The sequence below is a fragment of the Melanotaenia boesemani genome, chromosome 16 (genome assembly GCF_017639745.1).
Source record: "Melanotaenia boesemani isolate fMelBoe1 chromosome 16, fMelBoe1.pri, whole genome shotgun sequence".
Lineage (NCBI taxonomy): Eukaryota > Metazoa > Chordata > Actinopteri > Atheriniformes > Melanotaeniidae > Melanotaenia > Melanotaenia boesemani.
In genome coordinates this window covers 25031846-25050945 of record NC_055697.1, presented here as the reverse complement: position 1 = coordinate 25050945, position 19100 = coordinate 25031846, and the positions used below count along the sequence as shown (strand labels likewise).

The window sequence follows — 19100 nt, the reverse complement described above, 5'->3', positions numbered from 1 at the left end:
ATGATTAATTCTACTCAAAACATTTTATTTGCATTTTGTATTCCACAGTAAAAGCACAGTAAGAGTAATGAAGTTTGTTTGCGCAACATTTGCGTCAACTCTGTTCAGCAGTACCGAGCATCCACGTTTGATTATTGAACGGCACTTTATATTGATAAATCAAAAATCAGCAAACTCCATCAGAGTGCATGTAGCAGGAAGAATAAATAATGACAACGTAACTCCCCATCTGTTCACGCCATCTACTGCTCTTCATCTCTTTACCTCACACCACCTGGTTTTTCTCATCTTTCTCACTCGAGTCTTTTATCACTCGCTGCATCCCTGTCTCTCCCTCCATCCCAACAGTTGCCAAGGTGATGGCGTTTTGTAGAGGCAGCTGGTTAGGGCTCATTTGTCAGGCTGCTGACCTGCCCTCCTTTCTCTTATTACCATCCCCGCTGCAACAACTTTAAAAGGGAAAAAAAAGGGACATATTGGGGCTGTTTCAGGGCTGATGAGGCATTGTGAAAATTTTTCCTTCTAGAGGAAGGAGGAGAAAATAAAATGCAGTCTGTCGGAGAGGAAAGCTGACTTTTGTGGAAAGTGGGATGACAAATGCCATGACGTCTATTGGGGCCCACATGATAAACTTTACTTCTTCCTTTTTCACATGACTGCTGCCTTTATCTATTAGTGTCTAATTTTTGTAATCAGTTAACTCGTCCAACAAATTTCATTTTCTAAAGTACAGTCAGACCGAAGCGGTTACCAGAAACTGTACAAAATTACTAAAGGAATTATTTAATTTTTCAACTAAGAGCTGATTTGTGTCAGTCAGTTGACTGCTGAAGTTGTTTCAGCAAGAAAACACAGCTGATCTCATGCTTTGAGAAAAGCGCACACACACGGTAACAGGTGTGAGTCTCCTGCCAAAAGAGGTGTTATTACAATGTTCTATGTAACATGAGAACGCAACCTTCACACCTCATAAAGCGCAGCCTGTGTGGGTTTGTGTGTCTGGGCTTCAAGCAGAGATTGTGTTACTGCTTGTTTCATTCTTTGGTGCCACAAAAGAACTTAAAATCAGACAATACAAGCAGGGCCAGTACATGTGAAATTTTAATTATCTGTCCTTTGTAAAAGAAAAAAAATGTGGCTCTGCACAATACTTGCTATCCTCTTCCACTAATTAATTCAGCATTTTTTAGTAATGATACTGCTGTCACAGAGAGATGGTGTGTATGGGAGCATGTTTGTCCCACAAACCTCAAAGCCTCATTACCACCCAATGCTGGCCTGAAATCAGTATGTTAAGAAGTGTTTAACTGTTTGTGTTGGCAGTAATTATTTGTTTCCTTCCAATTAAGACTAGGTACCTGCATATTATAGGTTAAAGTTATCGCAGATGTTGATACAGCCATTGAAAAGATGGGAACACTGACTAAAGCTTGTTATATACTCTGCAAGAAGCAAGAAGTTTGTTCTTGAGAACAAGAAAAAGTTTTGATTCTGTCAGTTTATACTCCACAAGAAGCTTAGTTCATGTTTTTATGTGCACTGAACAATTAACCCGGTGATTTCATATTTAACGTTTAACTTTATCTGTGACAAGGCGGTGGTATCCGTGTCTTTGCCACATGTTGTATTAAAATTTGTATTCTCACCACCTCGATCAGCTGTTCAATAAAACTATCCGTTCAACCTTACATCAGCAGCAATGCGGAAGTGACGCCTTCTCCATGTAAACTAAGCCCACCTCAAATGTCCGCCAATCATACAATACTTCTGAGCAGAGAAGGAAGTTCTGCTCAGATGATGTCTAGAACAATCCGCATGATGTCCCCCACCTCATCGCGTGGATGTTGTTCTTGTGGCCACGAGAACAAGTAAAAAGTTCTTGCTTCTTGAAGAGTACATAACAGGCTTAATATTGCACACAGTAGGGGTAAGGATGAGGTATGTAAGGGGTATGCAGTCTGTTTTTAATATTCTTCCTCTGTCTGGCATTCTTCATGAATACTCTGAGCCAACCCCCCTACACAGCTGCAAACACACAATTTGAGTCCACAGTTTTTATAAAAACTTGCATTCAACATTCACTGCAGCTTCAAGCGGTGATCGGCCATCAGACTGGATGTACAAACGTGAGCTCAGCTTCCCATTTCTCTGTTAAGCTCTCTTTTTCACTGATGTACACCAGCATGGATGGCTTCCAGGAAAGAATGACTGATATCTTATGCCATCATCCCATACTAAAACGATCATCATGTCAAGCACTCCAAGTGATGACCAGCTTTTCACCACGCCTTTGAGTGTGGTCATATGAAACTTCTGGACACATACTTGAGACTACACAGGAAGCCGTTATAAGCATGACCTGGCCTGCAGTAACAACTGTTCCTTAAATAAACACATGCCTGACTCTATAATATACAGTGATCAAGACAAGTATTCATCTGCTAAACCTCACTACCAGTCAATGATTAACCTGATTTACTGAAAAAAAAATGTTTATGTACAAAAAAACAAACAAAAAAAACAAAAAAACATATGTATCCCACATTTTTATAGCTTTTCAAAACATGCATCTCGAAAGGCCAATCTGTGCTGGTTACTGGAGTGTGAAGTCCCAGTCTGCTCTTTATGCATGTGCGTGCGTGCATGTGTGGGAGGGAGCCTAATTTGATTTTCAACTGTACCATGTTTCTTCACTGGCTGCCTGTTTATGGAAATTGTATAATTAGTGTGCTTGTTTAGATTTGCTACCTCACAGGGTCATAAGGTACATGTCAGAATGAATGCCAGGTTCTGAATGTGTGTCATCGACTATATGTGTGCATCTACGGACCGGTGTTGAAATCTCTCTTTGTATGCATCATTCACGTCAACATTTTGATAAATTTACCATAAATATGTCTTATTGACCATTGAAATTTCACTTTGAAAATAATCCACTGTAGAATTTTCGTTCACCTGTCTGTTTCTCAGCTCAGAAACACTGTGCCAATGCAACAGCTTGGGGGAAGAAAAAAAAGAAAAAGAAACTGTATTGCTGGCCCATTTTGCATTAAGTGGTCTGCTAATTCCATCCGGACCACCCATAACAAAAATAGAGCCTCTTAAGGTGCAAGGAAGTGCTCTGAATAACACCATGCAACAGAGTTGACACTAGTGGATTTAACAGTAATCTTATGAAATGTATCAAAAGGTAGCATTTAGTGTTTCAACTTTTAAGATTAAAACAAGCCAGATTCTGGCTACTTTTACCCTGTCAGTAAGATTAAGCAAACGTTTCATGCCACAATGTAATAAAACCTGGTTTAAAAAAAAAAAAAAAAAAAAAAAAAAAAAACGTTTGAAAAAGAACCAGCTTATTTGGTGTGGCTCCTAATCCATTTCTTTAAATCAACAGGGTGACACAACGGCCATAATGAAGTGGTGTCCCAATTCTAGCTGTTTATAGATGCTTTAGCCTTTTAATTTATCACTAATTGTGACAGTTTTAAAAAGTGTGAGATAAAGCTGGACAGTGTTAGGAACATTGCTGGTGCGATTCGTTGCCAAGTGTGAAGCAATGGCCTCAGGACAGGGTCTCTGCTCTTTGCGGATGATGTAGTTCTGTTGGCTTTATCGGGCCATGATCTTCAGATCTTGCTGAAGCGATTCGCAGCCAAGTAAAAGAGGTTGGGATGAGAATCAGCACCCCTGAATCTGAGTCCATGGTCTGTAGCTGCAAAAGAGTGAGGGAAGGATGGAGCAAGAGACAGACAGGCAGATCAGTGTGGCGCCTGCAGTGATGCGGACTCTGCATTGGTCTGTCATGGTGAAGGAGCTGAGCCAAAAGGCAAAGCTCTCGATTTATTGTCGATCTACGTTCCTACTCTCACCTATGGTCACGAACTGTGGGTAGTGACCGAAAGGATGAGATACCAAATATAAGCAGCCAAAATGAGTTTTCTCTGCAGTGTAGCTGGACTCTCAGAGTTAGGGTAAGAAGGTCGGTAATACGTATATCTGGTTAGGATTCCCCATGAAAACCTCCCTGGTGAAGTATTCCGACCATGTGCCACTGGGAGGAGATCCCGGGGATGACCCAGGACAGGACACGCTGGATGGACTACATCTCTCGGCTGACCTGGGAACGCCTTGGGATCGACCCTGGACAAGCTGGTAAATGTAGCTGAGAAGAGGAAGTCTGGGCTTCCCTGCTTAGGCAGCTGCCCAGTGACCTGACCCCGTATAAGCAGCAAGACGACGGACAGATGGATGATTAGCACCAACTTACTGGTCACATGTAACGGGTGCTAATAAATTTCATACAATTAATGAAATCTCAAGCAGTTTTGATGGTTCAATTATCTTTGCTCATTTTGTTCTAATTGGCTTTAGATTAACATTAGTGCCTTTGACCACCACCTTGTAGAAAATCCAGCAACCCCAGCCCTTTTTTTTTGTTTGAATTTGTATAATTCTACAACACAAAAAGTCTAAAGAAGCTAATCAAATTTTAGTTTTACTTTACAAATAGTAAAAGGATAGAGAGTTGGGGATGAAAAAAAAATGCCCTTTGGTGTTTTTTGATTGATTTAGCATTTTTAAAAAACATGGAATGCCAGCACTTCAAATTACTGTGATCTGGACAATATGTAGTTACAACAGGCTAGCAGTAAACAGAACTTACTTTATTACTCCTATCACAGTAATACCACTGGGAATCAAGTCAAAGCTTAATGCAATAAGGGGCAATAACTATAATAGCAATAGCTGAATTTAATTGAAATAAAAAAAAAAAAACTGTTAAATGATCCCATTTTGTCATCTTTATCAGTATATTACATCATTTCAACGGAGCTCATTCACACATGCATGCAGGGCAGAGCTGGTCATTTGTGCAACTTGCACTAAAGACAGAATCAGATAAGATGGTGCTAAATACTTGTTGTGTTGTCAGTGTGCTTGTCCCATTGCTGTAACACAGTTGTAACACATACACTCGCACGTACTTGCCATCATACACATGACAGATAAGCCATCAAACAGAAACTCCACAAAGCCTTTTACAGAAAGATGAGATTGACTAAACTTTTCTAAGACTATTCAACTCACCATTCACTCATTTGAAAAAAAAGAGCAACTATGATAAAATCAGCCTGCATGCAATCTTATTTAGATCAGACATTTTTTTATTGATTTTAGTGGATGACTGATGTTAGTTTTTCCCAATACAAACCAGTGGGCATCATGTGCGGGCATCATGAAAACAGGGCAGTCCAGACTGCAATTTAAATGAAAACCAAATGTTTGCTTGGGTGTGTTTTTCTTCTTTAGTTCTCACCTGATAAAGAATGACAATTTAAGTACAAAGTCTAAATGGTTATTAAACACCTTTCAAGACTGTCATGTCATTCAAGCTTAACTATTCTTGACTCCATCAGCAATGCAACAGTTCCAACTAGTTTTAAACACTGAAATCATGCCCTAAGGCAATCATAAATATTGTACCACAGACCCATTAATTAACTGATGGCTGAAACAATGGGATAATCAGCCAATGTCCATTAGTTTCTAAAGTAGCAAATAAATGGCTCAACTAATTGGCTAATTGATTAGTCATTATATCACCATGTTCTTTGTCTACAGGGAAAAAAAGGAAAATATTTATGCACCAGCTGCCCATTTATCATTTGCATTTCCATAGGAATGCTATTTAAAAAGGCAAAAAAAGCCCTTTATGGTGTATGAATATTGCAAATTACTATGCCATAGTAGGTTTAGTCCTGCATATTCTATACAAAAATTCCATCACTATATGTCTGAAGGTTGTCCATTCAAGTCATGGCATTCAACATTAGCTGAATCAAGTCAACTGATCAGGGTTTAGTTCCTTGTGGATATTTTGCTCTTCAACCCCAAGAGCATCTTCAACTTTGATAAAGATAGTGGGATTTCACTTAAGCAGTCTGTGAAACCATTTGTGTTTTAGAGTCTACGCCTCCTCCTCCATTTAGCCAAGGAGGACTGAGGCATCACCTTTTCAACCTACAATAGCATTCTTTCAGCTACCCCAAAAGAGATTGAGGACACCTTCACATTTACAGTAGTTTCAAGTATGGAACTATAAATAGTCATTTATGAGACCTCAATTAAGTGAAATCTCTAACCATATCCATTAGAACTGAAGCATCAGAACTCAAGAGTGAAACACCTTCAAGAAACTGAACCCAATCCAACTGACTTGCCCCAACCTCTGTTGCATCCAGCCATAATTCAATCATTTTCTGGCTGTAATTTAATGGCATTCATTTTTAAACACAAGACATTTTATCCAAAGGATTTTTTTTGTTGTGTATATTAACTATCCCTCAAATGTATCTTATATTTTAAAAAGCAAACAAAATAAAAATTAACAATAACCAAATTAACCTCAAACTGTTGGCCTACCTATTCAGATGCTTGCCTGGGTAACGTCAGTAACTGGAGGATCCACAATCAAACTCGCAGACCACACAGAACTTAAAGATTTGCAGGTTGTATACAATGAGCATGGGGAGAAAGAACAATACTATTTGATTGATGTTAAAACGAAAGCAAACAAAGGCAAGGCTGTAGGTGGTATTTGATTAAAAAATAACAAAACAGATACTGCACATCTGTGACATTTGCCTCTACCGATTATCTCAATAGTCATGTTTGTGGAGCATTAACTTGAGGACATGCACATATAATATTCCATACAAATGCAGGACATTGGAGGTAGCCATAATAAACATATACACAGGAAATTGTAAATATGTATGTTTCAAACTTACAATTTAGGATCAAGACTTTAAAGCAAGTCACCTAAAAAGTAAGCCAATCCTCTAGCTTGATATGCTTATCAAATTGTCTAGTTTTAATCAGTAAATGTGTTGCTCTTAACACCTTTTACATCACTTATTTAAGTTGTGCATGGAAATACTCAAGACAAGCTGCCCTGTTTTCAAAGTTGCTATTGCAGGTGTGTTTATGAACATGGACATCTGATAACTTGTATACAAAAATAAAAGATTTTACTGTAGAAGTGTTACAGCAGAAATTAAAAAAGGTTATGGGCAGAGTAGACAGTAGCTCTGATATGACTTAAATTTATGTCTGCTGTTAAATATTGTCTCTAAACAAATATCTGCACATGAGTATAAAGAGTCTATAGACAAGACTAAGTTTTTATACCAAGAGACTTCGGTTTCAGTTCTCATTTGCAGCCCAAGTGGTGATTAGAAATCATTTGGTTGCATCCAAGTAAACACATCTGATGTGCAAAAAAGGCAACAAATTCAGTAAAATGAAATTTTAGACAACCCATTGTCCAACAACAAAAGCCATTTTTGAATTTGCTACATAAAATTGCTTCCTCATCTACATGCACTCTTGATGCAGTGACACCAAAAGCTTTAAAACAATGGCTGATCTTCCCAGGGGATAAATAACACAATAGCTGATGTGTTTCCAGATTGCCATGCTGCTGTTTCATATCATCCATTTACATACTGCTGATGGGCTACCGCACTGATATGTGATATGTTCTGTAGATACAGTCAGACATCAAGAACACAGAATCAAACTTTTTCTAGTTACAAAATGGCCTCTCTCAATTTGTGCTGCCATGGCAGAAATGCATTTCACTTCAGGCAGTGTGGATCTGGGTCTTTTCCTCTAAACACAAAGAATATACACAGCAAGAAAGATAACTGGAAGAGCAGGTCATCATTTGATTTCAAATAAAGCATTATTAAAAACACTTAGTCTTGGCTGTTAGAGGTGTAAACTATGGTATGAAGTTTGCCACAAGAAAAAGCTACCACTTCGCCTGCATGTTGCTTGCACAAGATGCATGCACCACCTCCAGTAACCACTAGGTTACAGAGGTGGGCTTGGGTCTGGAGAACCTGGGTTCAAGTCCCCGGGCTGGCAACTAAGGTGAAAACCACTGAGTCCCTGAGCAAGGCCCTTAACCCACAACTGCTCCCCAGGCGCTGGAATCTGGCAGCCCACTGCCATCCTAGTTGTCTAGTTGCTAGGAGCAACTAGGCAGAGGGATGGGTTAAAGGCAGAGAAGAATTGCCCAGCTTGGGATTAATAAAGTAGAATAAAATAAAAATAATGGACACTGAGGACAAAGTGTTCCATGAGAGGCTTCTTTAAGTCCAGTGCAAAGCAGAAAGGTGCATTCCTGCCAGCAGTCATCACCCTACAAAACAAGTCACTATCCTCCAATAAATAATTATTCATTAAAAAACAAACATTGCAATTTCCTGAGGATTAATTAAATATTTTTCATATTTCATTAGCTTCAAATCTGACTGTACGCAGCTTAGATTTTAGCTGCTGTTGCCACTACGGCACCACTAACATATAAACAGCAGATTTTTTTCTCAAAACAGAATAACTAGAAAACAAGTGCTGTGACTTTTGGTTTCTAATACAAACTACTCAGCAATGAGCAACTGGGGGAAAAAAAAAACCAAAAAAAAAAAAACAATCTAAACTCAAATTATATTACAAATACTGAACAGCACAAGTCCTTATTTTCTGTTAAATGTACCTCAGTAAACTGTCTTTAGTATATTTAAAAGGCACTATTTAAGAGTCCATCATACAGTTCATTCATCATCAGGCTTCAGATGTCATTTAGTTTGCCATGTTGGGATTGACTTGGTGTAAAAGCCAGTGGGGGGAGTATTGATGAGAATACTTAGACTTAAGTATCTTCATAAATCAAAATTCTGAGTTGATTAGCCAAGTCATCAAATTCATGTTAAGGCTGTGGATTAGAAAAAAAATTAAGGGGTTTGGTGATGAACAATGTCTTATAGTGAGAATGTGTGTTGTGTGTAAACATGTGCATACATGTGCACATCCTGGTTAAAAAGCATCTCAGTTAATTACAATACATAGAACAGCTCTGCATGGTAACATATGACTAAACATTTCCACACAGGTCATCTATTGGACAACTAGAAAAACAAGTCAATCCAATCCATAAGAAACAGTCACATTCCAAAGTGTATAGCCTCTGATAGTAATCTTTGCTACAAACCACCACCTTGAGTAAAAAGAAGAAAAAAAAAAAAGTACTATATAGTTACTTTAATTACTGCCCCTTAAATATTACACTACAGAAACAACTTACTTAGCTGTGTCTCAGTTTCAACAACAGTCAATAGTCCATGAGCCATATTAAAAAAATAGCCATAAAATTGACCATCAAATTTCATCTTGATTTTTATACTTTTTATTTATTGCTATTGTTTTTATTGCTTTTATTTTGTTGTAAAGCACTTTGGTCAACTGTGTTGTTTTTAAAGTGCTATAAAAATATCGTTGGAGCTGATTGTATCCATGGCCACTACTGTACAGGCATCTAGCTAATAGATATAGTTAACTTCCTGCAGTTAAGTGAGGATGAAGAGCACAGCTGTGAGCCAGATCAGAGTCAAAAAGCCTCCAAACATGTGGTCAAATAACAAATCACAACCCTTGCCATGAGTCACCATCTAATAAGCGTTGGTAAAGAAGAGCTTTAAACTGAGGCTGCATCATGTCACAGCAGGGTTTTTAAATTAAGTTCCAAGACCTTTTCACCTACAAAATACAACAAAAAGACCAGCCAGCTACAACTGGTTGCTCTGGGATGTTCTCACGCAGTATAAAGCCAACAAAAAGGGCAACTATATTTTTCTTCAAAGAAGCCTTTGTGAATCGGAATTAAGGTGACCAAATAGATGTTCTGTTTAGCATTTCCCCAATTCCCCACTGTTTAAATTCTTGAACCATTTCCAGCAACTACCTACTCTCCATTTCCCATGTCTTCAAAAGAAGCTTCAATTCTCTTCATTCAATTTCCATAACCTGACATTCAATCTACTTAAAATGAACACCATTGATCATCGAACCAATAACCTAGTTTTCTAATACTTTGGCTCCTGGAAGTCAAAAGCTAAACATGTTGTGCTGAGTGTGCAGGAAAAGAGTGTAGAAAAATCCATAAACAACCCACCAGAGGGCTAAAGCAGCAGCAGGACAGAATTGCAAATGAAAGAGTGAACAAGTTGATGAGCATAAAGGAGAACAATTTAGTCAAAAGAAGAAAAAAGTAAATAGGGATACCAAAAAAAAGGGATTGTTGATTTTGTCCAACTCCAGTGAGCGGTCCGCCACACAGATCACTGTGACCACCACATCACACCATCACCCTTGTATTCTCACATCAGCAGCAATATAATTTGCTACATTGTCACTGCATGAAAAACAAATCTAGTTTATACTTAATTTAAAACAAAGACGTATCCAAGATACTTACAAGATCTCGTCGTTTTGAAATTCAAGGATGCCGTGAGTGTCTTCAAAGTCTTCGCCGCTACCTCGAGCAGTTCCCTCCACCGTCTTGTACGGCAGCATGACCACACCACGAGCCCCAGATGTTCTCAGCACCTTCACCTCCATGGTGCCCACGCTCTCGCTGACGTGGCAAACAGGCTCCTCAAATGTAAAGATGCCAGCATGGTCGTCATCAAATATGGTAACGGTTGCTGTGGACGGTAAGCCGAGACAGGCCACAGAGTCCACGTGGTTAGCGGATTCGCCTTCCTCTGGCTCTTCACCTTCTGATGTCAACACCTTGACATTGGAGAGGTGAATGAGGAAGTTTTCATCCTCCTCAAAGATATCATCGTCAATGATGCCCACACGGATCTCCTTCATGGTCTCGCCAGGCTTGAACACCACCACACCCTCTGTGAACTCGTAGTCGGAGCCAGCGTTGGCTGTGCCGTCTTCTGTCCGGTACTCCACAGAAACCGTTTTGCCCAGATCGCCGCCCCGCCGCACCACATTCACAGCCACTGTGCCACAGTTCTCGAGACATTGGTAAGAACCAGGCTCAAAAAAGATCTTAGAGATGGGATCATTGTCACCAGCATCAGAGCGAACCTCGTGCATGCTGACAGCCTTTCTTGCCTGATCGGCGGCATGTTTTTTCAGGATATTGCCTGCACCCGTCATCAGCCTGGTGGCCTGGCATCGATAGAAAGCTCGGCTCTTCTGCTGCTGGCTCAGGACTTGGTAGTTGGCAAGTTCAATGAGTTGTTCCACCTGGTCACAGTATAGTATAAAAGCACAGAAAGAGTTAGTTTCTTCTGTTGCTTGATTAGATCACATTGTAGTGGTTTTATTCACCAAAAATATTGATCCTTATTACACTGGAATAATATCCACCAATACACTTTTTTTTTTTTGTCTTAAACAGAGATCCAATTAAGTTGCTCAGCAATTTATTAAAATGCAGCTAAGTGCACAATTTATGAAATGTCAACATAATGCCAGTTTACTGTCCATTTAAAAAGTCAGAAAGAACCAAAAAAACTAAGACTCAATATCTTCCATTTGCAGCATCACCACAAATACATCTTTTTAAATCACTTTGGTGGTGAGCAACCCACAAGGGTCGGCTAGTGATGTATGAACACGTGCATTATATCTGATCTCATTCAAACATCAGTGGGGGACCATCTAAAGAGAGCCCTTAGGTTGATAAATAAGTGAACGTGACCAGACTTTCAAAATCGAGATCATTGCAAATTTACATTTGGTTTTTCACTTACCAGCATCTTAACATAAAAAAAAAAAAAAAAAAAAAACTGTTCCCATTGCTAATCAGTGGGAGGGAAAAGTAAATTACATTTCTTTGATGCTTTTTAAAGCAACTACATTCATAATAATCATTTTTATTTACACATTTCTCCATTTATATTAGTTTAATTTAAATAGCTCTGAATTAATCACCAAGGGGGTGTGCTGCAGATAATGATCACAGAGGGTGGTCAGGTGAGCTAATTAGAATTATTTAGCTTAATGATGTTAAAGATTAAATAAACATGGTTACAGTCAAGAGTTGCATCTCTGCTTGTTATACATTTCATTCCAGATGGGATTTATGTATGAAAAAACTAAACACTATTGCAGTTTGCCGATATTATCACAAACAGCTGAAAAGTAGGTAGTAATTTGAAACTGAACTGTAGGTCAAACACAAATGAGGGTGCAGGCTGCAGCAACCAATCATTAACTCATGTCATGTGACGACTTTTTGGCTCATTTTCTTCAGCCTCATACCCGAGACATATTTGCAAAAGCACACAGATGTAATCTCTCATAACTATATTAAATGGTTTTTAACATTGCAGGGCTCAATTGTTAGACAAAAAATAAATAAAAAGCCTCCAATAGTTTACTGCCTTGGGGATTCATTTATATCACAATAGGTGTTCATTTCCCTTTGTAATTTCCTTTTAGATTCACCTTTATCACATTTATCTAAGAAGCTGTGATGAGACAACAGCTGCATATGTCACCATAATCACTGTTGAAATGAAAGTAGAAGGTGCATCATCTGTTGCTGATAATTTTGTCATATTTCCTACGGAGGAAATAAGGGATTGCTTTTCCTCTGCCTTATTTCCTCTATAGGAAATAAGGAAATAAGGCAGAGGAAGAGCAACCCAAGTTATAATGCATCATTTCGACTTTGTTACCAACCTCCTTATCAGGGTGTTTCTGTTTGAGCTCTTTCAGGATCTTAGCCATGTCTCTGCGGGTCTCCTCCTCATCCAGATCTTTCTCATCAATATCCAACCCCAATGGACCATCCAGGAAGTCAACACCATGAGAGTTCAGCATCTTCCCATCCATCTCAATGTCCGCCTTAAAAAAAAAAAAAAATGTAGAAAAAAGCTAAATTAAATTAGTTTCACATACTGATGTCATCTTTTGAAGTCTTTCCTTTAATTTTAAAAAAGGAACAATGAAACAAGCAATGCAGGACAGAATTTGTTTTTGTGAATTTAAGGGGAGTACGTTCCTTATTTTTTCTAAATATTGGAATGTCCCTCAAACCATGTTTTACCATGGACAAGTTTAATACATTTTGTTTGTAGTCTAGAATTGAGCTTGAAAGGATTCAGATACATTACGATAAAAAGTCTGTTTTTGTTTTATGTGTTGCTCAAGTTTCCAAAAAGGTGACAGCAGCACTACCAGATTTAATGGGACAAATGATATGGCCATTTACTGTATTTGCAGTTTATTTTAAGGCTGAGTAAAAATGGCTGCCCTCGCTGTTAAACTAAAGTTTTTCCTTTTCAGGACAATTTTATTGATGAGATGTCTTGATCACCGTTTCATTCAAGTTGTTTTCTTTGTATGTGTGCTTATCTATGTGTGTCGCCAGGAGTTAAAATAAACTTATGTACTAGGGGAACACCATTTTTTTTATCATTTCAAAAAGGACAGTGTGAATTTATAACAGGGGTCATTTCCAAATTTGTTAAAAACCAAAAATGTTCCTGATTTCCACAAGTGTCAAATACATATACTATCCACTACAACAATGAAAATTTGATTGATGCATTGTACTGCATCAACACACAGAAGTCAAAACAAGAAAAGGTGGATTTACTTCAAATGTTTTGTGTTTGTAGTAACGCGTTTGATAAATACACTATGGTAATGAAGTCACTTCCGCCTACTTTGAGACCTTTATCTTTTCAAGCATGTTTAAATGAGGACAACTTAATACATTTTGTATTAAGCAATTCCAAGCATCATCCCTGCCCACCATTAACAGATGAAAAATTGCATCCATGTTAATCCTGCCAATGGGAATCTTAGCCACGATGGAAGTTTCTGTAGTTATGCTAATTGGCTTTGTCTATACATTCAAATAATTTTGCAAACCTGGGGAATTGTTTTAATCTTACAACTAACCTTGTGCAAGTTCTGTAAGTAACTATCCTGCTACAGAAATCCTCATAAGCTAATTTGGTACACATCAACCAACTCTACCCCGTAGACCTCAGATGGTCAAACTGTTGCAATATGGTAGCCAAAAGTAAAAAGCATAATATCAAAATGGCACAAAAAATTTTTTTAAAAATTAAACCCTTAAGCATTTACAAAAACGACACATTAGGTACATTTTCACACAATGTGGTCATAGTAATGACAGTTTTGTAATTTACAACAATCTTACCTTGGAAGGAAGCGGACGGTCGCCCTCAGTCTCAATGATCATGCCACGCTGCTTGCCAGTGCGGTAGCGTTTATACACATACTTGTAAAACAGCAGGCGCCGGTCAGCCACCCAGGCAAACACAACGCAGATGGGAAAGAAGAGGAAAGTGAGCAGGCCCTCCCACACCTGCACAACACCAGGAGAGATCACCGACAAGATCAGGTAGAGCCATATATAAGCAAAGATACTCCAGGTGGCCGTCACGAAGAAGACGCGTAGGTGCTTGACCTTCCTTGTCTCGCCATCAGGCACCACATACACACAGAGTCCAATGATGACAAACATGTTGAATGCTGCAGAACCAACAATGGTTGATGGTCCCAGTGTTCCAGCATTAAAGTTGTGACCAATAACTTCTATGACCGACAGAAGGATTTCAGGAGCAGAGGAGCCCAGAGCCATGAGGGTGAGATTTGAGACTGTTTCATTCCAGATCCTTACTGTAGTAGTCGTGGTTTCCCCATTGGGCTTCTTAATAGTGATTTCCTTTTCCTGTGATGTGATAACCTCTATTGATGCCATAAAACGATCTGCAATGATCGACACACCCAGGAACATGTAGACCAGAGCCACAAAGTAAACTGTTGCCCGGGCGACCTTGTCACCGAAGGATGGGTTTTGGGGCTCCCAAACAGGTAGGAGCACCCCTCTTTCACACTGCTCCGCCTTGCTGCATTCAGTTTCATTTCTAGGTAGCTCCGCAGACAGGGAGCCACCCAAGCTCTGCTCAGGGGAGGCACCAGCCAATGATGGATTGAGTTTAAGAAGCAGGACCACAGCAACAACTGCAAGCCTCATGGCAGGGGAAAGGAGAGTGGAGTGATCCCAGCAGCCCATATTGACGAGATCAGGACTGTGGTGAGGTGATCAGGAGGTTGAATCTGAGAGAAGAAAAAAAAAACAAACAGAAAAATGAGATCTGTTATAAATCAACAGGAATATTGAACAACAAACATTTGGTGAAAGAAATATTCTACTTTGAACAACAGTGCAACAAAAGTTATGGTTTCTATATTTTTCAACTTTAGCTAAAACCCAAAAAACAGCAAAGATTTGTCTGAAAAGAACCCAGCTGACACTAATGTCAACCCTGCAAACATATTAGCACCTTGCTTGCAAAAACTAAAATAGCATCTCAGTTTACCAGGAAACATTAAGAGCCCTAAAACACAGCACCACAAACGGGAAAACACACATATCCAGATAAGATGTTTACATAGCTATTCAGAGGCTGCAAATTCAAACCACCACACCAAGGATAAACTCCAACTCTTGAACTCTGATTAAGATTTCCAAGGTGGAGCTTTCAAAATCTCCCCATCTCAATACTGCAGCAATAACAATTCACTCTACCCAATTTGACAGTCAGAAATGGTTTATTCTGATAACAGTCTGACTTCTGTCCATTAATACTGGCCTGTAAATTAAGTTACTGAAGACATTTTCTTTAAATAGCCCATAAAATGGCCAAAGCTTTATAAATCTCAATATTCTATCTTGATAATGGAAATTCACTTTAGAACTCGTTATTCTCAGTCCACCTTGGTATGTGATTTATTTAAATTTATTCAATTAGGTATGGTGTGTTTTTTTTATGTTGGCATCACTAAAAGCCTCAACTGAGTCACATGGTTCATAAATCTTGTAAATTTACACATGCTATATGCAATTACTACGATGAGATAATTTGCCTTAAAAAAAATAAATAAATAAATAAAAAAGCAGAGTTCCCAGCTTTGAGAATGAAAAACTGGAATTTGATTTCCATTTAACAGATTCCACTGAGGTAAAATTGAAAGTAGGAGTACCACAAGTTGCCAAGAATCAATTGCAATGAAGCAAATGTGCCCCTATAGCCAAACACACAACATATTCAGCACAGTTATCACACAACACAAGCTAATTACACATTATTAGGTCATTCTCCACTGGGGATATAAACCACCCTTAGTTTTCTATGGTAATTAGTCTGGACTGGTTTGCACCAAGTGCTCACATTTTATGCAATTAAAGACCCTTCGCTGCGCGCGCGCACACACACACACACACACACACACGTATGTGTGTGTGTATAATTTTTTTTATTTATTTATATTTATACATACATACATACATACATACATATATACACACACACACAGACATACATACATACATACATACAATCAGGCTATTCACAAGCAAAAACTATCTAGGACAAAGTGCTTGGAAGATAAAATAATTTGACTTCATTATGGGCCAAGATAGCATTAAATTTCCTATGAAAACGTATCTGCTGATGCAATTTAGTGGTAGACTTCCAGCAAACAAAATTGTAATGATTAAAGAGAACAAACAGTTGCACATCAAAGTCACAGTTTGAGCTTGCAGTGCATAAAATGCTCAGCAGGAATCTAAAAACATGTATAAAATGCAGCGGCTTCATTGTAGGCTTGTTTCAATCTTTAAGACATATCCACCCCACCCCAACTACCTGTTCTTTTCTGGGCTAAAAAGTCACAGCAACTGGAGGTGCTTCAATAGAAATTACATAAAAAAAAAAGAAAGCAATTGCATAAAAAGCTGACAGAACTAAAGTGTTGTACACTTGTATAACGTATGCCTCTTTACAATAAACTGATTTGGTAAATTGGGCAAAGTTATCTTTTAAATAACCCAGAAGTTTTGTAATGTGTATTTATAAAAAAGGAGGATTTATATGAGTCGGCATTTTTTAACTTTTTTATATTCATAATTTACTTTAATAAAATGGCAACATTCCTTTCAAGTGTCATTTTAATCACAATAACTACTTTGAATTTTGGCTTTGTGAAATTTGCACACATCCATAACCTTCACAAAATCCATAACACTGTCTTTCAGACATGTAACATGAGTACAACATTAATATTCTAGTATCTATGATGTCATAGTTTTGCATTGATGCTGATCTTTAAGGAAAAAGGGCAGATTTTTTCTTTTTTCCTCCCCCCCTTGCATTTGCTTTTGGGGGCCATAGCAGCATCACAGATAGTTAAACATGAAATGTACAAACAAAAAAGATCAATAAACAAAAATTTTAAAAACAAATGCATGCCTGCTTGCTCATCCCAGAATTAAATGCAAGCCTATTTAGTCTGTTTCACTGCTGCACATTTCTTATGAAACGCTGAGTATAAAAATAGAATGTGGCTTTCTGGTTTTTTTAGTCTAAGAAGCTCCCTTGATGTCTTTGTCTTGCCCATGTGGCTTTAATATCCAAAAAAAAAAAAAAAAAAAAAAAAAAAAAAAAAAAAACATGGTGACTGAACTAAGTGATATATTAACTTTGTTTATTATCAAACACTCTGCCGGGTTACCTACTATTCTGAAGGCTACACAGCATTATAGAATGTGTGGCTTTGGTAAGGACTAGCAGACCTTACACATGTTTAGTTTAAGTGCAGAAAGCTAAATGCTGCAATTTATTGAAGACAGATAAAAATAAGTTAATGTAAAAGGCAGCTTCCTCCGATCCTCTTCTTAGCAGCTTTCATTGACCTATAAATGTGACTTAATGTCTTGACAGTTTTCATGAAACAAAGTGAAAAACTCAAGAAGGCAGCTTCAGTTTCCCAATATTGCTCTGAGCTACTAGCAACGACCCGTGCTTTATGCTGGTGGTCAGACATGCTAATCTGCAAAAACCATGGCAAGGCAATGTTACATTTTTCACATTTTTGTGCCATGTGGTTCACCAACGACAGGGCGGTAGACAGCTGTGGTCTGTGAGGCCATCAAACACCTTGCAGATTGTTTGTTCCTGTTACTGGTCGCACGTCAGCTATACTGAGCAACCCTCCCCTCGCGGTTTTCAGTGGTACCACTCCTTTTTCTACATCAAGCTATGTATCCATTCTATTCTACAGTCATTTAGCAGACACTTTTATCCAAAGCGACTTACATTTGAGTGTAAGAACACCACAAGCAAGAATTCAAACAAGATGGGACATCATATCCATATCTCAATATCCATAAGCTCTCTGAAAACAGACCAAATTAGACATGTAACAAAAAGCTCCGTATCCATCTTTAGAATAGAGAAGAGCTACTCAATTCAGTCCTTCAAGTTTGCAATGTTTGCCCGTTTCATCACACCTGACTCAAATGACTGAGTCATTGTGAACTTCATAGGATGTTGGATCCATTTTATTCGAGTCAGGTGTGTTGAAACAGGGAAACATCGAAAACCTGCAAGACTGCAGCCCTTGTAGGACTGAAACGAATAGCCCTGGCATACTGTGGAGGTAAGGACCCAAATGCAGGCTGACGAAGAGGCAGGAGGCAGACTGGTGCAGAAGCTGATTTTTTAATAACAAAAAGTACATGAACTAAACGATACGAAGACTTCAGTGAACAGAGAATAAATGAAACCGAGGAGTATGGACACACTAAGGGACTAATAGGGAACAGGTGAAGTTAATGAGAAAATCAAACCAGGTGAGCTAATGAACAAGATGCAAAACAAAACATGAGGGGAATGAACCTACAAAATAAAACAGGAAACCAGAATCAAACATGACAAGACTATAACTCTTTAAATCAAAACCCACAAATTAAAGACAGATAAATGGGTCATAACAGCCAATCATGGAGGGAAGGAAAAAAGTTAAATAAGGTGAAACTGATATAATTTCAATCATATGTTGAAATATGTATAATTTGGGTCACATCACACATTCGTAAAACTGAAATTATAGCGCGATGAGAATCTAATTCATTAGTACTTACTAAAAAACAACCCCCCCCAAACACACACACACCTAAAAACAACATTAACTACATCAAACACAGCAAGTGTGGCCTGGCTTAGTGTCAGCACAGCTTGCAGTCAGCATCCTACATGATGTTTTCACCCCATTCACATCTGTTCACAGACAAGGAAACAAATTTTACAACTTTGTAGGACTTGAGAAAGCACTGCACACACAAACTTCCATGTTTTCAGAGAACACACACCCTAAACAAACCGATCTCCTCAAACAAGCTTCCT

General features: G+C 38.4%; 1 protein-coding gene across 3 annotated transcripts in view; it reads right to left on the bottom strand.

Moving 5' to 3' along the window:
• The window catches only part of slc8a1b (solute carrier family 8 member 1b), a 148646-nt gene that overhangs the window by 121004 nt on the left and 8542 nt on the right, over positions 1-19100 (bottom strand). For all 3 annotated transcript variants that reach the window (XM_042010409.1, XM_042010407.1, XM_042010408.1), the window contains exons 2-4: positions 14048-14970; positions 12556-12720; positions 10322-11112 (exon numbers count right to left, since the gene is read on the bottom strand). In XM_042010409.1, the coding sequence (XP_041866343.1) occupies positions 10322-11112; positions 12556-12720; positions 14048-14926 (1835 nt within the window). In that variant the 5' untranslated portion in view covers positions 14927-14970. The remainder of the gene's footprint in view (positions 1-10321; positions 11113-12555; positions 12721-14047; positions 14971-19100) is intronic.